Source organism: Mizuhopecten yessoensis, unplaced genomic scaffold, assembly GCF_002113885.1.
Source record: "Mizuhopecten yessoensis strain PY_sf001 unplaced genomic scaffold, ASM211388v2 scaffold9985, whole genome shotgun sequence".
NCBI classification, from domain to species: domain Eukaryota; kingdom Metazoa; phylum Mollusca; class Bivalvia; order Pectinida; family Pectinidae; genus Mizuhopecten; species Mizuhopecten yessoensis.
The window spans coordinates 675,504-700,129 of record NW_018408321.1 but is presented as its reverse complement, the minus strand read 5'-3'; the positions used below and the strand labels follow the sequence as shown (position 1 = coordinate 700,129).

Sequence of the window (24,626 nt, the reverse complement as noted above, 5' to 3'; positions counted from 1 at the left end):
TAATCAGCACTTCCCATCTGTCCCCAGGAGGGCTACTACCTCAAATAATTGGTTGCCTCTCCTTGGTTCAACAATAATCCAAACCATGGAGTCAAAATCAACTCGGCTGTTCTTGAACAGTAGAGGGGTTTTATTGAAAGTTGACAGACAGTGGAGAGGCTGTACCACCAACGTCACTTGGCCTTTCTGACCACACACTACATCATTGCATAGGCTTATAATCAATCTTGAACTACTGACAACCAAAAACAACACATCAGTCCATACATCCAAGGAGTAAGAATTTTAATACATTAAACTGTCTTTGCAAAAAGTTTAAGATATTTATTAAAATTTCTATAGCTGCTCTTTGAAAAGAATTCTCACTATCTTTCAATATTTCCTGGTATTAGAACAAAGACAGGTCTTACATATACAGTAATTTGTAACTGTTTGCCAATAAATATGTAATCTGTTACAACTGTTTGACAATGAACAGAATGTATAATACAACTTTGTATAAAAACATGATATTGCTACACATATTTTATAGCAAGATTTGCTCTGCCATAAATCCTAGATTCCACTATGGCTGTAGGACTATTAATATTGGATGTTCCAGTATTTCACCAGTAATAACATATCTGGCAAAGCTCACATCACATGGTCTACCACCCCTCTGTAAGCATACTTGTAACACTTGACACAGTTTAGCACTTTTGACACTAGCTTGGAGCACTTAATCATGTACATTGTTTATAAATTATTTCCATTCTAACAATATTGTAAACTATTGAAGAAAACGTCTCGACACCAACTCTTTATTGCGCTGAAATGTTAACTATAGCAGAGTGCGCAAAACTAGGAGTGTTATAATTGGTACATCGACAATATGTCTCTCGCACAATTCATAACAGCCTGATATTTAACATCTCAAAAAAATGTACAATATTCAAAATATTTTGAACTCATAATTTTCTATAAAGGTACCGAATCATACCTAAACCTTCCATTCCAAACCTTGCACGTCCAACTGTCTTCTCTCTTGACGTAAACTACTGATATCACGGTACACATACACATTACAACGTGTCAGGTGTAGTCCAGTATACATTAGCACTACAAACATTCACAAAATATTTAAATCATGACCAAAGTACAGTCAAACTTCTATAAATCAAACTTTGAAGATTCAAATTACTGGCTTTGTCGATCTTTATACAACTCTACTGATATTCCCTTTATGAATCAAACTTTGATGAGTCAAATTTCTCACCGTTTCAAACTACAATCAAGGTCCTATCATTAGGAAATCATTGGAAATTACAACTAATAAATAAAAGTAAAACAATTACCTGTACAAGAATATTAGTGTGTCCAGGGGTCATTTTAACACCCAAACATGCAAACTATATACAGTGTACATGACACATTTTTTCTAATTGTATAAAACCAATGATTACAGATTTCAAATGAGTTTTTAGCCCAGTGTTCCATCACTTCCAAACCACACTTGGTCTTATGCAGTATATGCAAAATCTAAAAAGAAAATGAAGATCAACATTTGCGAGTCAAAGTCTCAATGTTTTTAATTTTCCCAGATAGTCTCGCAAAGTTTGAAACATCGAAGATTGACTGTACTTTATTCTGCCTTAATATGAATTCAGTGTGATTTACTGCTTCAGGTTGGTATATCACATCTTCAATGTATTCATTCTTTTGACCTTTAACTTCTAGTAACTATATCCTGGTCATTGTAGACAACACCTTATGTTGTGATTTGGGATCGGTAAAGCTCACTACCTGGCACTGTGTACTGTATACTTGCTCAAGGGAACTGAAGCAAATGTTACCCTTCATAATGGAAATTCTATGTATGGAAACATGTGTAATGATATTCACTCACACTGTCCTGAAACATTTGCCCAGTGAAAAAAACCTTATTTATCCAGTATACATTTTGTCTTTGCATGTAATGACTATATAGGGTAAACTGTGCTGTCACATTGGCCATTATGATAAATTTGCCCTTATTGCAGAGGACGAAAAGGCATAAATTTAACTGCAGTGAAAAGTTTTTGAGAGATTTTTGAGAGATTTGTCCTCATAATGGAGAGTGAAAAGGGCAGCTGCACTGTGACTAACATTTCCCGGTATACATAAACACTTGACAAAGATACCTGGGTCAAGGAAAACCAAGTCATCAACAACTTTCTGAAATAAAACTTGTGTGAAGGCTAATTAACACCTTCCTCTTATACCTATATCTTTCTGGGCTGGTGAATTTGAGAAAAAGTTTTTGTGTGTGTATTTTTTTTTTCATAGCCAGATAGAAAGAAGTACTTGGCAGATGATCTAACCGACAGTTATAGACAAGTGGTAGCTCAACACATAAAAGCTACACTTTAATAAAGGTGTACATGGACCCCTGTACCACTGCCAAAAACTGAACCTCTACGTCGGAAATATCTTTTTGACATGTCTATAGATCTGACATATATATGAAAAAAATATCTTGCAAAACTTTATTGAAAAAGTTATTTAGATGAAAAAAACAAAAAAGTAACAACAGTGTTCGAAATGTGTTAAATTGCAATGGCACCATATATACCAGGATTCAAACCCAGGACCTCTATTCATTATACTGTTGCTCTAGTAGTACTGTAGTACCTTGACCGAGTCATGATAGTTAGTCGCACTACAATTATCCAAAATGAAATAAAGGAGGTTGCTGTAAGTACAAAAAACTACAGTGGAATTCTCTTAAGTGTTTTGCCTGCAGTGGCACAGAGATCCTTAAAGCTAGTTACTATGTTTAAATCCAAAATTACAAAATTACAACTATAACTAAAAGTTAACTTCACTTGACTTTGTTTAAACTTTTTAATTTAAATTCCAAAAGTTGAGAAAAAAAGATATACGTCTTCAATTTATTGACTAGATGTGGAAGATGTTGAATTTATTCTGGGGAAAGAGAATTTTTTAGAGGAGTTAACATCTGATTTCACTACAGCTACAAGTTTTGTTTTAATTATAACCAGGCCATAGAGTCAACCGCTTTCCCATACACTTAAAATTTAACGATTTCACAAATTTATGTCATTGTCTACAGTGATGGTATACTATACTTTGTATCCCTACTAAACCAAGCCTGGAAACCAGTACTCAATTTAATTCCAATGAAAATTTTGATTTACCTACATCACGGTACTATTTTATGAATAATGTTCTTGTCCAAAAATGTATACAGAAAGTATTCATACTACAGCTGGGGAATTCCGGCTATACAACAGAACTCTAAACAGATACATTTGTGCAACAGTTTTGACTGAAATACATTGTTTTCATGAATTATACCTATTATCAGAATAGCTATGTCTTACAAAAGAGCAAGTAATGCTGCAAATTTGACAAGTTTCCTGTAATGTGTTGTCTGTCAAAAGTTACAAATTACAAAACAGTGAAGGAGTAAGTGAGATTTATCCAGGTAGAAGCTTATATTATATAACTAAATTTGTACTAGCCAAAAGTGCTGTAATATAATTAGAACTGTTGTTTCCCTCCCCTCAACATGGTCTATAGCTATTACGATCTAGTGATATTATTGCAGTTTCAATGTCCATATTTACTGGTCGAGCTGGAGTTGTTCCCCTTCTTCCAGTGTGGTCTGTAAAAGCTGTCCGTCCATGGCCAGCAGGGCCTGTACAGTTTCCAAGGGAATGGGCTCTCCGTCCCCACCCTGGAGTTGTACCGTGCTCCCATCTTGGTTCTGGATGATAATTATGCCATCAGCTGTCTGGTAGATATTTGAGGCAGTGATGATGTGGTCCGAGGGCACCTGTATGCCCTCCACACCCTCCTCCTCCAGAATCTGGTCCTGTACTAGTTGCACCATTTCCGCTTCCTGAAATTCTCCCGTAGCTTCCACAATGGTATCACTGGTATCCATTATATTGTCAAGGCTCTCAACCTCGTTTTTACATAAAATTGTGTCTGTATCAAGGGACTTTTGTAACTCCTCCTGTGGAGAGTTATCTTGTTCCTCCTCCTCCTCCTCAACCACAACAGAAATATCCATGTTTTTCTCCCCGTTGGTGACTGGGGAGAGGGAGGACAGCTGAATCGCTGACTCCTCAATTACTAGACCATGTACCACAGACATTGGTACAGAAGTCAGGGGCCCAGTCAATGAGGTAACACTGTTTTGTTGGTTGTCATTTGCAGATCTGTCCATGGAGCTAGCTTCCAGTAAGTTTTCTACGACTGTATTTGAGGGAGATTGGTTGGGCAGTGACTGAATTACTATCGTGTTAGTAGGTGTTGAGGACTGAACTAGATTAGATGTCATACTCACAGTCACTGGCTGTGACGTGGACGCCTTCTGAGCGTTTGCCAGCGAGGCAAGGTTTGGTGGTAGTAAACTGATACCACCCACAACACTTGGTTTAATGCCTGGTTTAGACTCCACCGTTTGTATAACTACTGGCATACTACTGGACTGTTTACCGACCCCCTGTGCCAGACTGTTTGTATTAGACGATGTGAGCACCGTGCCTCCATGACTAGGTGCTGCTGACACTGTCACAAACCTTGGCTGTGTTGAGGACACTGGTGTAACTGATTGCACGATACTGTCTATCTTACCAAACTTTTGATTGTCAAGCAATGCCGTAGTTGAAGAGGAAGACATTTTACCGTTACTTGCCTCCATGACAACTGGTCGCCCTGTTGTGAACACAAAATTATTTCCACCTGAGCCACCCAACGTGGTCCTTGTCAGCTGCTTCCCAGCGGCCATCTTGGAGAGCAACTGTCGCTGGGTGACATACTCCACACGTTTCACACGAGGCTTGAGGCTGATGTCTACACGTGCAGGGTCACTAGATATTTGTCTATAGTGGAATGTTGATAACTCACTGGCAGGAATCTCTTTTACTTCATATGTATTTAGCTCCAAATTAAGCACCTCAGCCATACCTTTGTTCTCCACCTGTATCAAAACAGAAAGAGTGAAAATCAGACATTTTATTAGATAAAGTTTATACATGATTGTATGAAGTATCCAAGGTATTGTTTGAAGTGATAACATGTCATCATAAAACAGATAATATTGCTCACTGTTAATTTAAACTCTTTCAATGAAAGTAGTAAGAGAATTCAGATATAACTAGATTTTACTTAAACCATTGGCTATACAGATGACTCTGCTTCCTGCAAATGTATATAGTGTTAGGTACTTGAGGTCAAGGTCAACTAGTTGGTTTTTGACCTCATAAACCTCATTTCAATATACCACATTTTGACCAACTGACATTCACATCAAGTCTTACTTTTTCCATAAAATGGTAGATAACTTAGGTCTACACTGTATGTTTAGCTTGAGGCCACATTGAGGTTGAACTGAATGGATTTTATCGCTCGACATGTTCATTGATTATAAAGAACCATCGTCAACCGTCCATTTTCGTAACATACTTCCGGAAAAAGTACAGCTCGGACTCAATTATCTTGATCGAAATGTGCATGTACACCATGTCGTCATTTCCGCATTGCATATCGGGCATTCAATATCGTAGTGCAAATTATAGTTACACCTGGGCCCTTTCGTTTAAACGGTCAAACCGATCGGACCACTGTTGTTTGTTTATTAAATAAGGTGGGACCTAGTAATCTGATGCTGCTTTCAGGCGAGCCTTGAAAAAGCCTTGCAAGGCCTGCATACACCTTTGCAGGTCCGCCAGGATTTATACTCGAAATTGTTACATTTATAAACGGTCAAACCGTTTGCTCTGCATAAAAGAACAGGCCCCTGGTAAACAATAGTACACGTGCGTGCTGATGATATGTCAACACTCAATATCGAGATTTTAACGGGAAATGTATAATCACACGTANATATAGGAAACGCATGGAATGCGGACGTACCGACCTCACATGTGCATATCGCGTGCTTACACGAGTTCATAAGCTCGAGGTCGTTACGATTTTCGCTGTTACAATCGTGTTTACAAATGTAGTCTTCTTACTCTGTGAAAATAATGTTTTGTAAAATATCAAGATACCTATGAAATGCATGTGTGAGTGCACGTGAGAACGGCATACCATGCGATAGCCTCTGGTCACATATGTACCTGACATGTAATTATAAATATACCGTGAGTTAGCGGACTGTGGAATGATGTCCAAAGTGTATACATGACTGATGGTAATTTGGTTCCATTAAAGAACAATAAATTGATAATTTTAATATCATATTTTTGATTTATTTCCAGCATTTTTGTTATATGTAAACCGAGTGAACTGTCTTTGTGTAAACGTCACCCCTCTGCAAAAAGTTCCGATTTTTTTTAGGGAAGATAACTCACACCCGGATCGAAGTGATTGTAAAATGTAAAATAAATTAATTATAAAGCCATTGTGTATATTTTGTTCAATTTCCCACTCTATATGTATAGATCGTTGTGTCCTGTTTGCTTTTAGCTTATAGATAATCACTTTTATCATTACAATTCAATAAAAAACACTTTGTGTAACATGTGTTACCTATTTTGCGATTAATAAAATATTTGTAGGGTTAATTAGAAATGCTTCTTTTCATTTTATTTTTGTTGTCATTGTTCTGAACAATGCCACACACACAAAAAACAGAAAATATTAAAATTGACGAAAATTCAATTGTTTGGTATTTTTTCCAAATAAGTCCCCAAACTATCGGAATGTTTAGATTTTCATAAAATCAACTCTACGTAGTCGCATAACCATTATATGAAAGTTTCAACGAATTTTGCTGGTTAATTGCGAAAGTGTGGAGCCACTTTAAGTTGAAGTCCATTAAAAAAAGGTAGTCAAGATATGCTTTGGAAACTTTTATTATACTGCATTTCAGTACCGGTACTTGAGGTCAAGGTGAAAGGTCAAATTGAGGTCACAATGTGCCCATTTAGGACAACAAAATGCCATCCATTAAGTACCAATAAACAAAGTCTAATGCCAATTCATGAAACCGTAGCTGATAAATGGTCTCAAAATCATAATTTTAGTACTTGAGGTCAATTTCAAAGGTCAAATTGAGGTCATAGTGACCTCGTTTTACAATACGACAAACCATCTTCCCAAGAAGTAACTGTCTGATATATATTAAGTTTGATGCTCATTCATGAAATGATCAGACATTTTCTAGTGCAAATTTTGATACAAAATAAAATCATGCATTTTATGACTCTTCACAAGTTTGACACTTCATGAGACAAAAGGTAACACCATTTTTCATCGCTAAATCATGATCGTTGATATCACTTCTCTCACCCTATTGACTGTTACTTGACAGTATCGCAAGCTAGGATGCAGGTTAACACTAGTTCTGAGGTATTGATCAAAGCAGATCATTACGACCATAAAAAGCATTTTTTTCTTGAAATTTTCCAACTCATTGATATAAATAACAAAGAAAACAGATAATTTAATAATTTCAATTATTACATTAACATCTCCCACTGTTTCCACATTTATCTATGTCTGATGATCATAGGGCATCTCACATCTAGTCCAGACAACCTAAAATCAATGGCAAATAGCTTGATCATTTATTACAATAAATTGGTTATTGAAACATTCTTCTCTGGCTAATAGAATATCTTTCTATGCAGGTTCCACCATATTTTATTTACCTTTAACTTTTTTACATTGCTGATGTTATTTTCTGTGTTAGCTAGTGGCTTCAGATAGGTTTTGCAGAATTTCTGAACTTGTTTGGAAAGTGCCTCAAACTCGTGGTAGATGTCGTCAACATGAGGGAGGGATGGCTTGCCCTTCTCTACTTTCATGAGGAGAAATTCCCAGAGAGTGATGACCTGGGCGAGGCGAGGCAGGACCACCTCCATCAGCTCCTCATCCTCACACTGTCGGATCAGCTGTAACACAACAATAAACTCAGCACAGGGACTCCATACAAACAGATCAGCAGCATGAAAACATTGAACTTAGTACTGGGACTACATACAAGAGGAATTAATTTAAGACCAGATTTTCTTCAGTACAATTCTTTCAAATGTAAGATTCATCAGTTTGGTATGAATAATAAAGACTAAGTTTGTTTTGAACACAAACAGGAATAGAACAATTATTTTGCGAGTTTTCGAAACGTCTGTTTCCATGGTCAAGCAAAGAGTGTAAATGGTCGGTGTCTCGACTCTGAACCGCTGAAAACAACTAACTAAGCCACAGTGGGCTGAATCGAGACATTTTGTCTAATTGTACTAATACTGCAGTCAGTCAGGGGAACGGGTAACATGTTTACCCATTCCGACCCTTGGTGGATGTTAAAATGGGGTCATAAAGATGTACCTTCAACTTTTGGAAGGAAAAATATCCCAATTTTTTTTAATAGTTCCACTTTGCAATATCAAATTGGTGTTTAATGATGCATTCATGACACTATTCCAGTTTCAAAACGAATTTAAGTCTCTTTTATGCCTATGATTTAGGATATGGAAATTTCCGTAGGGGGGTTATCAAATTGAGTAAAACCTGTGGCTTGTAGAAGATTTTGTTCAATTTGAATTGAGGGTGGGGTTTTCCTATCCTAAACTCCTGGGAATGAAAAACAATTTTTCTCTCATTCCAATTACCAGAACAAGCTCAGAAATAGTCAGGCCCATGAAAACATATAATAGTCTAAATTTTATAATGTCGTCATTTTCCACATTGCATCACAATTTTCCCATGTTCATGAAGTCACATCACTGTAGAAGCACATCAGAAAGATAAGAATTTCCTACACCTTTTTCTTGCCCTGGACAACTCTATCTTGCACTAACAGTAGTGAGAGAAAAAGTGTGTATTGGGATGTCTGTAGGCATCTTACGTTAGTAGAGCAGTACAACACCACATGATGACCCCTGTCAAGTCAGAACCTAATCATACAGATTCTGTATAGTCATAATATCAATATATTTAACCTGTGTAATCAAACAGCTAATAATATGAAACCTGTGTGGTTGGGCACCTCATAATGTGAAACTACTCCAACAGTGTTAGAGGTTTACACCGCAAGATACTCTTGACAGGCGCCAGGTGGCAAAATCATATCCGATAGAAAAAAGGCCGACCAGCGGCCTCTTATGTTATAGGAGTAAATATGGAACCTGTGTAATCATGCACCTAATATGAAACCTGTGTAGTCGGGCTGTTAATAAATCCTCATGAATCAGTGTAGCATCACATGTACATTTCATTGTCATGAAACCTGTGCTTTGATAAATCAATTGACCAAATATATAACATTGTACAAACATCTTTGAGCTATTTTAAAAGAATTGAAAAAATATTCAACATGATCTGACATCTGACCAAAATTACAAATTTGCACACTACAAGTATTTTAATTTTGTAATGACTGTCAATGAAGCCATTATTCTTTCCTTCTTAAATCACAAGGAATCTCTGGTTACATCACTGCAGTTATATACATACATCTCGCAGTTTATTTTTTCGCTTGAGTGGATTTTCAAAGTTGCGTCCCCGGTATCCTCCTCGCTGATGGAACATCTTGTTGGGTGTCCCAGTGGAGGGGATCCCAGAGATGGAGTCCTGAGTATTACTGTCCTCCGACAAATTACCTGTACTGTTGCTTAGACCATTATGGGAAACCCTGGCAAAAGCTGAAACAAAACCATTGACCTATTATTTAGTAGATCTATACCACATTTACTGGCCGAATACAAACAACCAATATTTGAAAATAACATCACTCGCAAATTAAGAATAAGTTACAATAAAATCAACATTGCTATAAACCAGTACATGTACTCTAATTGAAAGATAAATGTGTAAAAAAATTGCTCTCGTCATTGTACTTCAACCACATTCAAAGGGAGGGGGCACATCTATCATTTATACATATTAAATTTCCTTTGCCCAAGGATGCTCTAGAACAAGAGAAGGATCTTTGATATTTTCCTCTATTATTTTCCATAATGGGCCCCACCCATCTGCCCCAAGAAAGGGGGCCCTTACACCTCAGTTAATACAAAATTGATTCTTTTGTCTCTAAGCATGCTTCTGACTGCATTTGGTTTGAATCCCTTCGCTTGTCTAGTAGGAGAAAATAATTCCCCCATTTCCCCTTTTGGGTCCAGCCATCTGCCCCCAGAGGGGCCACACCCTCCCTTTATACAAACTTGAGGCTCCTTTGTCCAAAGATGCTCTAGATCAAATTTGGTGGAAATCCTTCTTTTTGTTGAGAAGAAGATTTTAACAGATTTACCTATTTTCTCCCTATTTGGCCCTGCCCTCTGCCCCCAAGGGAACAATACCCTCCATTTATACAAAACTGATAACCCTTTGGCCAATGATGCTCCAGACCAAATTTGGTCAAAATCCCTTCATTGGTACAAAAGAAGAAGATTTTTTAATATTTTCCTCTATTTCCCCTTATGGGCCCCACCCATCTACCCCAAAGAAGGGGGCCCACACACCTCAGTTTATGCAAAATTGATTCTTTTGTCCCTAAGCATGCTTCTGACTGCATTTGGTTTAAATCCCTTCACTTTTACAGTAGGAGAAAAAAAAAACTCTATTTCCCGTATTGGGCCCTGCCCCTCTGCCCCCAGAGGTGCCACACCCTCCATTTATACAAACTTGAGGGTCCTTTATCCAAAGATGCTCTAGAACAAATTTGGTCAAAATACTTCTTTTTGTTGAGAAGATTTTTAAAGATTTACCTATTTTCCCCCTATTTGGCCCTGCCCTCTGCCCCCAAGGGGACCAACCATACCCTCCGTTTATACAAAACTGAGAACCCTTTGGCCAATGATGCTCCAGACCAAATTTGGTCAAAATCCTCTGAGCCGTTAAGGACTAGTAGCGCTTTAAAGGAAAAAGTTGACGGACACCGGACCCTGCGCCATGGCATAAGCTCACTTGGCCCTTGGGGCCAGGTGAGCTAATAAAACAATAAATAACAAATGCTTTTTGAGATGTTCTCAGCAGATATCAATATATATATATATATGCAATACGAGCCATAGTAACATAAAAGGTGTTTTGGTAGGACTTCCCTTTAACTGCAAACACCAGAATCCTTAACCATGATATACATACAAGCCAGACAAGCCTTACATAAATATGTGGTTTATAGGATGGGAATTTTAACTGTTTCCCTGTTAAATTTGTGAAACATGATCTATACAAACCATGTTTACCAGACAGTGATAAAAGTGAACAAAATGACAAAAAGCTATAACATTTCAGTGGCTTGTCAAGAATTATATGGATGTATTGAACTTTAGAATTATTCACACTTAGTTTTACACATGATGTTATAGCTACACTGTTATGCTAGATGGTTAAGTCAAATAACAGCATCCACTCTTTTAAATGGTATGGCTCATCTATATGTTAAAATTCATGTCCTTTTCAACAAATAAAAGTAGCTTACTAGGGCTAGTAGCTATAGAATCACAGTCTGAACAAGTGTGTTTATCATGGTATTATGTCTTCTTGCTCTGGACAATGCATGAAGTGTTTTGATTTTTTTCCCCCACTTGAGGTTAGTCACAACACAACCATGTGTTTTTTTCCTTAAGAAATGCTGATATCGGTACGGTACTACTACTGTTACAATTTCAATATACATATGACCTTATGATTTGTTATTAGAGATTCATATTACTATCCAGCCTCCTCCTTAAAGTAATTGCAAGGAAAGCAACTAAATGATTCCTAGGCCTTTAAGGTTTGGTGGATACAAACTTTGAACTCCAGGAGCAGTTTGAAGTCTACACAAACTTGTTACACACAACACCTAAAGCAACTACCAGGTAGTAAGAATGGTACTAAAACAAAGGTCAATTGAAAACCTACAGTGGAGAGTTTCCTCGGGCAGGTCATCAACAGAGCCATGTTCTGGGTTGAGTCGGTAGTGACGGCCCAGTCCACCTCGTCCAATATAAGACTTGTGACAGGTCTCGCACTTCCAGTTCTTCGGGCGAGGATGTCCCACACCTGTCAGATAACAGCACAGCTAGGATATAGATCAATAGTCACACAACATATTGCAATACAAAATATCATATTTGCATAAGAGATGAGCATAATTTGGGGATAAGTGGTGAAGGAAAGGTCAACAAAATCACTTGCAGAAGTGGTATAAAATGGGGAAAGTACCAATCAAGGGAAGTTGAATATCTATGAAGGGGAAGGGGCAATTATCATGATTAAGAGAAGTACTAGTAGCGATAGGAAAAATTAGCATCGTGTTGAAAAGGTCAGAGGGAGGGAAGTATTGAACGGAAAGGGGCATTTTTTACACCCAAGAATATATATACATTACTGACAACATTTTCAAGATTATGTGCAGGGTTCAAATTGGAAACAAACACAGGTAAATTTAACAAACATGAATGATTCCTAAAACTTGACAAGAGATATGTTATCAATTACATCAAATTTGAACAGAAAACAGAGATACTAATAATGATGGCACATACATCCATGTACAAGAATATACAAGTATACATAGGAGAACCACAGCAGCGCTGTACATGTATTCCATGTACCCAGCTAAAATTGATTTCATCAGCCACCCATTCCTATATTTACATGTCTGCTTCACTGTGGAGTGCAAAATTATTTATTGGATATTGGAATTACAAGCCCTAAAAATAAAACCACAGCCTATATATAGTCAACACAACATCAGATGATATTAATCAAATTTGCAAGCCATTTGAAAAATACTAAATATGTTGAATAGGTGGCTTTATATGGTCAAAATGTGTTTGAGAGTAATAAAATGAAAGTCATGATTTTAAAGCTAGAACAGGTTTCTTTTCAAAATGTACAATCATTATTTATGTTGTTTCACAAAAGACATTGTACATACTGTACACGGATAGGAATGGCCATGGTAATACAAGAGGCCCAGAGGGCCTGTATTGCTCATCTGGATATCTCAGCAATCATGAAAAATATTCTCCAAACAAGATCCAAGGGAATGGGCCAGACCCCAAGGCCAATTCTTGTAGCAACACTAGATTTTTCATACCAGGCTGTTTTATGAATGGTTATAGGGTGGGGATCTCAACTGTTTCCAAGCTGTGACGAAACTAGGCCCCTCTAAGGGTGGTGGCCAGACCCCAGGATCAATTCTAATATCATAACTGCAATCGTCTCTTTATGCCCAGCATTTGTATATATAGTTTTGGGGTGGGGATCTCAACCATTTCAAAGTTATGACCCATAAAAATTGCCCCCTTTTGGCCCCGCCCCTCAGCCCCCTGGGGGTCAGCCCCATCATTCACACAATTTTGAATCCCCACTACCTGCGGATCCTTCCAGTCAAATATGGTTGATATCTATCTCTTAGTTCCAGAGAAGTTGCTTAAAGCAATATAGCCAATTAANATAGTTCTACAGAAGTCGTTTATATCAATATAGCCAATTTGCCCCTTTTTGGCCCCGCCCCTCAACCCCACCATTTTTACAATTTTGAATCCCTGCCTCCATTGAATGCTTCCAACCAAATATGATTGATATCCATTGCATAGTTCTACAGAAGTCGTTTATATCAATATAGCCAATTTGCCCCTTTTTGGCCCCGCCCCTCAACCCCACCATTTGTACAATTTTGAATCCCCACCACCTAGGGATGTTTTCAATCAAACTTAGTTAAATTCCAATCAGTGGTTTAGGTTATGAAGAAGTTGTTTGAAGAAATTGTTGACGTACGGAAGACACGGTATATGGCATAAGCTTGACGGACCTTGGTCCTTCGACCAGGTGAGCCAATAAATATATATATAATCCGAAGTGGTTATTAGAAGTGCACACTCAGTCAAAGATTGATATTGCACTTACTGCAATATGTGACAATTATAAAACACCCCAAGGGACCAAAAGTTTTAAAAATCACATGTTATGGACCAGGAGCTACCATAGAACTGACAAATATTGATGGAGTGGAAAAGCACTGATTGTCAGCTACACCTTGGTAGAAGGTATTCACAGCACGAGCTAATCAGTATGACGTCTAAAAATACAGGCGTTGGAACTGATTTGCAAAGTATTACATATGTGGAAGGTAGGCAGAGTAGAACACCTGATGCGTTGCATGTACATAGCATACAGTGATGGAGTGACAATATACAAATGTACAATGGAGTGGTAACACTTATCATGATACCAACATCAGGGGTGTAGGATTTCACTAGCCCAACAAGTAGGTCTTGAAGATTTATGATGGGACTGGTGAAAAATTTCCAATATTTATTTGAAAAATAAAGGTCATACAAAAGTTACTTTTGAAAATCAACCTGTGGTGAAGTATTTTAAATATGAAATTGTACACCCTTGCAGCATGGAGTGGTATTGTAACAGAGTGATTAGGTGGTAATTCCATGTAGCGGAACTGGACTGGGTCATTCGATGCACCCCCAACCAGGCAGCTCAATTGAGCATCTGTGTAGAGTTTGGAGGGTCCCAGGTTTGAATCCCTGTTAAGCCGTGTATTCTTTCTCACCTAGTACACGGTTGCCTGCGACCAACCCTTGCTTCCATTACTAGGATGAATGCTTGGGAAGGGGATAACTCGAACCTGGATTGTAAGCATAATGTTATTTTCAGGGGCTGAAGATTTAAGGAAAGGAAAGGAGGGATGTAGTAGAACTAGAATGGGTCATTTGATGACGACCAGGTAGCTCAGTTGGTAGAGCATGCGCATCCATCTCGAGTTTAGAGAGTCCTGGGTTCAAATCCTGGTCTGTCAGTACTAGTGCATTTCTCTCTCCTGTTACATACATACACATACATTGGAGAGGCAACAAACATAGAAACCTGGTGTGGTTATAGTGACAACACTGATTACAAACATACAGTGATGAATTATAGGGATATAAAATTTCATATTTTGCGTAGCTCTCAGGAAAATTTAGAAAAAAATCTACCAGTCGAACTATTTTTTTCATAGGAAATGTTTAAAAATGTGACTTTATATTGTATACACCCCCAGGCATTGGGCTAAATGAACTGTACATCACTGACATAACAAATGTATAATATTGGAATGGTAATACATCTCCAGACAACCATTTGTGCTATTGATTGGTATACCTGTCTCAATGCCTATTGATTCAGATCCCTCCCTCTCTTCTCGTTCATCCTCACTGTATTTAAAGTCTGAATAACCTCCATCTGAATCATCATAATCCTCATCCCAATCTAAAACGTGAATATGTTTATAGTCTTTCACCATGTGCTTTGGTGGTTTAGATATTCTACCCGATCTTGTACGTGGCCTGTGTTTTTTTCTAAGTTCTTTTTCCTCTTTGGATAAATCAGGTCCATCCTGTTGTTTATCGGGATCTTCTTCTAACTTGCGTTTCTTGTAAGGTCTGCGACTACTTTGACTTAGCACAACAGTCTGCTGTCCCTGTGATTGGAGTGTGATAGGAGTACCACTGCCACCAGACTTGTGAAGTTCTGAGGGGTAGATAACTCTGTATACAATGCGAGTGTTAGTCTGGGGGTTGTAGAGAATACTGGAACCCTCCTGTGCTGTGCTTTTAGCTACCTGTTGCTCCTGCACTACCTGCATAATCTGTTGCAGCTGTTCTGTAGTGAGGTGTTGTACAGGTGTATACTGATTACCTTGTTGTATGATGCGAATGGGATTTTGACTAGATCCAAGAGGTGCCCCACTCGCCTGATTAACAGGTACAAGTCTCACAGATACACCTGAACTTGTGGTTACTGTGTCCCCTAGTTCACCATCATCCTCACCCTCCTCTATAGTACTTATGCTGGTGTGCAGGGGCCCGTCTTCTGATAAACTGTCCGACGGCTCCAACGTGGCCCCAGATGTGGCTGCATACGTTACATTATCACTTTCAGTAACTACAGAATATGTCACATTATCAAACGTCACTTCGCCCGCGACACCGTGTGATGTGTTGAACGTCCCATCTGCAACCGTATCGGCAATATTTACAGCAACAGATTCGTCTTCTGGCGTTAAACTTGTGGCCACTAAATCGCCCGATGCTTCATCTAATGCTTGCTGTAATAGATCTTCATCTGCAACATCGTTTTCTGAATTGTGTATGCCGTCACCCGATACAATCAAAGTATCTTGACCCAATACATGTGCGGCAGTCATTTCCAAAACACCGTTCACAGTGTCCGCCATGTTTGTTGTGCTTATGTTATTTGCCTATAATATTCCGCGAAATATTTCAAAGCGGAACTTCTGATTACCCAAACTCACTCTCTGATAAAATGCATTGTTTTCAAAAATTTATGTCAAATACACATGTTGAAAATAATGTCGTGTGTTTGATGAAAGCTGGAACAATATCCCACTGGCGCGAATCATTCTATGCATTCTTCCTGCGTAAAATCTGACAATAGGTGTCGCTGGTGTCGACAGTGCAGGCCAACTAATGAACGGGTAGGGCACGGAGAACAGATCAAGGCGCTTCACTCGGCCTCGTGTGCTATGCGCCAGTGCTTAGTCTGGGAATCGGGGCGCGATCAATTTATCGCACATTATGTTGCTGTTTATATCAAACTTCTTGTTTTCCGCATGTACACAACACATGGATTGTATCTGGTGTTATTAAAACACATTCTTTTTGCATGATATAATTTGTTTATAACTGATCAGTGCAAATCGCCAAACTAATTTCAAAGTGGGTAATTAAGCGTTACATTCTCATTAGACTTGTAGACGCTCAAGTTTTTAAAGTTTCATGGGTTATGCTTATTTGGCATAGGTGTAGTTTTGGTATGGTAAAATATGATATTTATAATAATAGAATTAGACTGTTTCAATAGAAAAAACACAGTTCAATTTGGCCCTGATTAACAAAAGATTTTCTCTAAAACAAAAATTAACTGACAGAGCATCTTTATTTTTCTGTGGCTATGTTCCATTCCAATCATATCAATATGCAATTTTTATCAAATTATTATTCATCTGATACATCATTGTCAGAGGTAGGGATGCGACTGAAGTCCAAATTATTGGGGCATCCAAAAATTTGTTTGGAAATACACAGTGTATATGTTGTGGTCGGAATATTTAAAAAATATATATATAGGGTATACTTCACTACGCTCGATACTATGTTAAAAACATGTTGAAGTTAGCTCTAATTTCATTGTTTCCGCAGGACATGTCTAATGCTGAAAATAGGAAAAAGAACTTCAGCCACTAGCATTCTGATGCTCGGCCAAGTAAAGTGTTACTGTCCCAGGTAATCAGAGGCCATACCAACCATCTTGAATCCCAAAAAAATAAAGTCGTCACAAAGCATACTTTGAATCAGACAATCAAAGTATCAACAAAGTCGACCTTATAGAACTTACGTTATAACCGCCGTTATTGTCTCAGAAAATCGGATGGCAATGCAGCCATCTTGAAAACCGAATTTTTAAAAGAATTATATATATATCCCCGCTGTACCACCCCACATAATATGAACAAAGCCAGTCCATACTATAACTCAAGTTGCACAGTTGCAACTGTTATAGTTCCAGCCAATCATACGTCATGGTGGCCATCTTGCACCACAACAATTTGCCCATTCCCAGAAAGTCTCATTGCACATAAATTTGAAAATTTTCCAGCCAGGGCTTGAAATGATAAGTAAAAAAACATCACCGGGGAAATTCGAAACCGGAATATATTTCAGGTGTGCAACTATACATGATGTACCGATCATACCTTAAACGTTTTGTTGAAATCAGCTTAATAGTTCAGGAAGAGTTTTCTGGACAGTATTTTATCTGTCAGATGAATCGACTGACAGACAGACTGTGGACAACTTCGTTGCGGCCGGGGGTGTCAATATTAAAATTACCCATAATACCTGAACTTATATATAAATATACAAAAAATGCAAGACGGCACAAGATAACTTAAACGGATTTCGTCTCGGTGGGTTGCCCCTTGACCCATTAGAGGGGTTCGTTCCTTCGGCGAGGGGATACACAATGACAGTATTTAAAATGCCGAAGAAAGAGTATTGCAAAACATGTGAAGGTTTATCATAATGTTTGAAGAAATACGGCCGGTAGATTGATGATATTATATGGAGTGTGACAGACAGATGGGACAAAAATATAACACATCCGTTACGCTAATTATATTATATAATCATATAACTTTTCGTATTAGTTAAAATTAGTTTTAAATCATCTTTAGCTTTAGTTCGCATCAGTACTATATATTTGAAATTGTTTTCCAGGTCATCTTAATAAATAATATTCCATCTATATTGGAATATTGATACGAAAAGATTAAAATAAATAGTCCGTAGTTGGCCCTAAATTTGTTTTATTCAAGTCCACAATCAAGTATCCTTATTTTCTATTGTCGGAGTTCTTCCTCTTTGACCTGTAGTGAATGCTTATTTCGACTAAACCCGTGCGGATTATTTTTAGCACGGGGTGTTTGGTATTTGTCCTTATTATATTGCGCATGAATGTCTTGGAACTATTCTGAAAATATTTGTAGAAAAAAACCCGGATTCAACGTTTATTTGGAAGAGTCCTCATAACATTATCCGGACTAATTAGTCCCCCGTATTGACCGACACTTATTGTTACATAGATACTCCGAATTAACAACACATAATTATTGCAACAATAATTCTCCGGAATAACGTATACATGTTACAACAATACTCCACCGGACCCAGGGACACATTTTGTTACACTTTTCCTCCGGACTAACGGGAACATATCGTAAAAATATTCCTCCAGATTTACGGGACATGTACAACAATCCTCCGGATAAACAAACACAAATAGTTACAAAAACCCTTTTTTATAGACATTTATAATTCCAATAAACCTCCATATTCATGGACATATAGTTTTACAATAATATTCCGGAATAACGGAAATATATTGTTACATATTTCTTCCGATTCCACGAGAGCAAACTATTGCAATATTCTTCCAACCTTTCGGATACATATTTTGTAATAATGACGTAAATCCTTCAAATTTACCGAATCATTTGGTTTCTGTGACAATCTTAGTGTGACTTTGAGGAATATTATAGAATATTTTGTTCCTGATAATCAGGAGGATACTTGTAATAAGTTGTTCCATTAATCGGGAGGATTATCGTAAAAAATCATTTTCCCGTTAATCCGGATGTTTCTTTTGTAGGAATATATGTTGGATTATTGTTATAACACGTATCTGTAATTCTGTAAAATCGTGTAACCCTTCACTCGCTACCTGTTAGTTGTTTTATGCACAGGGACCCGATACTTTGTTACAGCTATAATTGGACCTAAACTAAGGTTGTTGTTGTTTTTTTACATAATTTAGGGGTTGAAATCGAAATTCGGTTAAAATGACACCCTCAATGATCGTATATATGATCATTGGGGTGTCATTTTTACCGAAAGTCGATATTAAACCCTAAAAAGACAACCCAATGATCATATACCCCCTTAAACATGTAAAATTACTCAAAACACCTTAGTTTAGGTCCAAATATAGCTGTAACAAAGTATCGGGTCCCTGTGGGTTTTTTGTTCCTTTGATCCAATTGTTTGTAAACTAATGAATTTTAGTATTGACACAAACAGTTTTCCGAAAGTTTGGAAGTATGCGAAAGTAAGCCCTCTTTTTAAAAAGGGTAAAAAGGAGCTTTTGTGTAACTACAGACCAATATCAGTACTTCCTGTTTTATCAAAATGTCTAGAAAAAACATATTCATGACAATTTTCATAAATTTTTGTCTGACCACAATTTGATTTAAGATAGCAAATCTGGCTTCAGAGCAAAACACTCATGTCAGACTGCGCTAACTAATATTACAAACACCTGGTATGAGGCTATAGACAAAGGTATCTTGACAGCTGTTCTATTTCTAGATTTTCGAAAGGCATTCGACCTTGTGAACCACTCGGTTTTGATGTCTAAATTGGAATTGTATGGTTATTCATCCAAAACAATGGTCTTTTTTTCTAAGTTATTTGAGCGGTAGATTTCAAATTTTAAACTTTTAAGTGATTCTCTCCCTCTTACAGTCGGTGTCCCTCAAGGGTCAATATTGGGGCTTCTTTTGTTCATTTTATATGTAAATGACCTGCCCCTGATTACAAATCAAACTTCTTTGTATATGTACGCTGATGACACCGCAGCACAATCGCAAGGGAAATCACTTGACATTGTAAATACCAAACTCAATGCTGATGCAAAGTTAGTGTCAAAATGGTGCGATGAAAACAAAATGTGTATAAACACAGAAAAAACAAAAGTCATGCTTGTTACTTCTTCACAGAAAAAAAATGTAAATTAACAGAAGAATTGTCAGTTGTTATCAACAATATAAACATTGAAAATGTAAAATGTGAAAAACTTTTGGGAGTGTTCAATAGATGATCGTCTCTCTTGGAACATTCAATTTACAAATGTCTGAAAAAAGATATCATGTCAATTTTTTTAGATGCCAGTCATATAATATAGCTCCACAAAATTTGAATGATTTTACATATACCTATCATCATCTACCAATGTGTTTGTTTCACTTGCCATGTCATAAGACAAACATTTTTAGTAAATCAGGGACCCACAAACATTTTTAGTATAATCAGGGACCCCTTGCACGGAATCTTTTACCAAGTCACATTAGAAATTGTACTTCACTTTCAGAATTTAAGAGATCTGGAAAACAATTTTACTTGAAATGATTTATGATTGCCTTCCTTATCCTGTATTTTATACATGTATATTTCTTAAAGCTGTAAATATTGTACTTTTGATCATACATTGTATCAGGACCATATGTAAGATGAGCTTCATGCTCAATGTTATCAAGAATAAATAAAGCCTTTATTATTATTATTTGTTAGGATGCCTCATGCGACATCATAAGGTGGTGGCCAGTTTCGCCCTTAAAATACAACATCCTTTGCCTTGATGGTCAGTAGTGGTTGCAAAAACAATGCTGTACATGTAGGCTTCCACGATGCTTCCTCTGGGTGATGAACAGACCAGCATATTCTCAACCGTCAAGAGGATTTGAAGAAATTGCATTTTGCACCAGCACATGTGGCTTTACAATCAATGGCATACATAATGTTGGGTGTTCTTGTAGCTCTCACCACTGTCACTATTATAAGTTTTACTGTTAATGTTTAGCAATCCTTGCTAATTAAATTAAGTTTGTTGATATGTTCAGTTGAACAATTATCTTCCGACTTGTATTCGTAATCTCACAACATTGTTAAACTAGGATCTTGGCGCCCACCATTATGCCATCTTCGCGAGTTCTATGTCAGTTCGATCTTTTCTCTTATTTGATTGATTGAGTCATGTAAACAGTAAATGCACCTTGAGGTAACCATTTTGTTGATTCCATCAAATCTCAAAAGTAAACATGCACAATTAAGGACCAAGGAAAACCTACGGAACAAAGTTGAGAAAGATTTTTCCATTACTACCTGAGAAATAGCCATAACAAACATTCACAGTCAAAATCCAGGATGGCTACCTGTCGGCCGTTTTGTTTATCCAATCAGTCTCAAAAGTAAACATGAACTATTAGGGACCAAAGGGGACCTACATATCAAGTGCGAGAAAGATCCCTCCAGTACTTTCCGAGAGCCATGTCGGAAAAAATAAACATGCACAGCTACAGACCAAGGGGAATTTACATATCAAATTTGAGAACGATTCCTCAAGGACTTCCTGTGAAATAGAGATAACAAACATACAGTCAAAATCCAGGATGGCTGTCTGTCGGCCATTTTGTTTATATGAGCCATCTCAAAATTGAACATGCCCAACAAGGGAAGAAGGGAAACCAACATAGCAAATTAAGAAAGATCCCTCAAGTCCTTCCCGAGGATAGCGTTGACCAACATTCACTGTCAAAATCCAAGATGGCCACTTCTCATCCATTTTGTTTATCGGAGGCATCTCAAAAGTAAATATGCACAACAAAAGACCAAGGGGAACCTACAGATCAAATTCAAGATCCCTCCAGTACTATCTAAGAAATAGCAATAACAAACATTCATTGTCAAAATCAAAGATGGCCACCTGTCGGCCATTGTGTTTATCCGATCAGTCTCTAAAGTAAACATGCACAATAAGGGACCAACATATCAAGTGCGAGAAAGATCCCTCCTGACCTTTCTGAGAAATAGCGATAAAAAGAATTGTTGAAAGACGGACGGACCACTGAAAACAGGTGATTTGAATAGCCCATCATCTGATGATGGTGGGTTAAAAATTTGACTTTTATGTACAAATAATGTATTGTTTCATCGTGTATGAAGATGTCGGTTTAATGGGTGAATGATGCTGTATATTGTTACTTATAAGGAATGTTTTAAAATGTACCTTTTGATGCTGGTGTAATTTTAAAGCAACACTGAGCCAGCATTGCTACTGATTAATAAACATTAATTGATGTACAAACCTTGTAGTTCACTGCCAGACATATAATAAACAAAGATTAATTGTACTACTAATTCAGTTTAATACTTTCTCCTGTATTAAAGGAAGTTAGAGTTACTTCCCTTGTAAGGTTTTGGTAAAGTGTAAAATTGACAGTCCGAAGTCTAGAGTTTGACCCCTGCAGGTTTTTTCCTTTTAAAGGACTTTTTAGACAAATACTTTATAAAAGTGACAAGGGGAATACATGTTTTATATATCAACACGATCTTACCCTTTCACCAAAATGAAATCACAAGAAAACTCTGTCTTCGTTGGGTAGAAATCTTTAATGGAATCTGAAGTATAAACCAGGACCATGATCTGTGTTTTGTATAATCTAGTACAGGCTACAGATTCTGGTGGATCTCCATCTGCGGCTGACATCTAAAGACCTATGCTGTTCATCAAATATGACAATGTAAATAATGTATGGCCTAACTGTCCTCTTATACTCCCCACCATATTTCTTTATCTGGTTGGTTAGTGGTTAACAAAAAGTTCCTTAGAAAATAACACAACAATTTGCAGGCAAAGAAAATAAATTGTAGGACTAATGAATATATATTGTAATTTTGGCATTCTATAAAAAACGAGTATAAAAAGTTAAAAGCAGTATCTGTCATTACACCTTTAGAAAACCACAAGATTCAATATCAGTCGATATAAAACTGCAGAAGGCTATGAATGGATCGCAGAGGATTCCGTTGTTGACCTGTAGAGGCTTATATATAACACATCAATTAAATAAGTATTTCTCAAGTAAATACAGGGTAACAAGTTCACAGGTAACATCCCAAACATCTGCTAGCACGGAGTCAGTGTCACAGGTCAAAGGGCAAAGGCCACAGCAATGTCAAAGCTCAAAGGGCACAGACCATGGCATATCAGTCATGTGATATAGGTACCATGCCCCTTGTGCTTGTGACTAAACATTCGATATATATAAATAATAAAAACAATGCTCACTACCCAGACATCTGGCCGTGTCAACACTGTCAGTATACTAATAAAACAGTTTCATGTTTCAGGTTGATTGCTGCTCGTGTTTTGTTTTGCATTCTGTGACACTGTCCCAGTCATAATTTACTTATATCTTGTGGAATAAATATAAGAAATGGAAATAATTCAAATAAAGATTCTACTTTTCTATATATCTACATGAAAATTCCCTGCATACTTTAACAGAAAACAGGAAGAGATTTGCCTCCCTTTGTTCCATTCTCTCTGCTAACATTCACAGGTTGAACATTCTCAAGGTCACATCTTCTGGCAGTGAATTTCATCTGAAGTAATCATTGCATTTATCACACCAGCCTGAAATGGAAAAGTCCCTACACCTAGTTACATTCTTGATTTTTGTTAAGTACACCACCATAAACACATTTTGATTATAGTCCAAGCAGTGAGGGAACCTTTCCAGTCAGGTGGTGTCACTCCAGGTCCAGGAAATTGTGTAGTCAGGAATAGCTGTATCGGCTGTTCATTCACACATTTTACACTCTATTGCTCAATCATATCAGCATTTCCTCTATGAATGCCATGCATAGATAAAGGGTTTGTGTTTTGGTTTGAACAATGCTGGCATGGGTTGCCAGCTTGTCTCGTCGCACTCGGCACACAATTGTCCCACAGGCGAACGTCTTGACCCCAGAAGGGTGCTAGACGTGCAGCAAAAATACTGTTCCCTATGGGTCTACTCTACATCCCCGAGACCTGCCGTCAGAGTAGAAACTTTGTTAAAAATAGTTAATTTATTTTTGCTTACAAATATGCCGTAAAAAATCTAGTACATCCTGCTTATTAACAGCATCGTACAAACTTGTCTTTATATAAAAAAGACGTAGTAATAAGGATGTTGCCAGTTGGACAAATGGACATATCTATGCTGCACGTCCGGCATAAAAGGTCAATGATTCTGTGTTATTTGAGGTCAACACAAAGTTCTCAAAGGTCACTTTCTCCATATAAGGCTGTTGAGAATGACATGTAGTCGAGGGCGCCGGGAATGCCGTCCCTGCCAGTGTAGGGAGCCATCCTCTGGATACAGTACTCAGCCTGGTCGGGAGGAAGCTCTTGGCGCAGGATTTGGGCAGTGATGTATGGCTGCACACACAAAAATAAGGTAAGTAAGAATTGCACCATACAGGTTTTAAGATATTTTTTTATTCTCTTTGATTTCAGCT

At 37.5% G+C, this 24,626-nt stretch overlaps 2 protein-coding genes across 3 annotated transcripts in view; both read right to left on the bottom strand.

Moving 5' to 3' along the window:
* Positions 1 to 274: 274 nt before the first annotated feature.
* Positions 275 to 16,389, bottom strand: LOC110459172. The gene is made up of 5 exons (XM_021511301.1): positions 15,088 to 16,389; positions 11,842 to 11,982; positions 9,451 to 9,638; positions 7,647 to 7,889; positions 275 to 4,969 (listed from the first exon to the last, which is right to left on the bottom strand). Exons 1-5 carry the CDS (start codon positions 16,160 to 16,162, stop codon positions 3,605 to 3,607), a joined length of 3,012 nt encoding a protein of 1,003 aa, XP_021366976.1. The 5' UTR covers positions 16,163 to 16,389; the 3' UTR covers positions 275 to 3,604.
* Positions 16,390 to 22,711: 6,322 nt separating this feature from the next.
* Positions 22,712 to 24,626, bottom strand: part of LOC110459175 (alpha-actinin, sarcomeric-like) — a 28,409-nt gene continuing 26,494 nt past the window's right edge. For both annotated transcript variants that reach the window (XM_021511308.1, XM_021511309.1), the window contains exon 23: positions 22,712 to 24,546. In XM_021511308.1, coding sequence (XP_021366983.1) covers positions 24,388 to 24,546 — 159 coding nt within the window. In that variant the 3' untranslated portion in view covers positions 22,712 to 24,387. The remainder of the gene's footprint in view (positions 24,547 to 24,626) is intronic.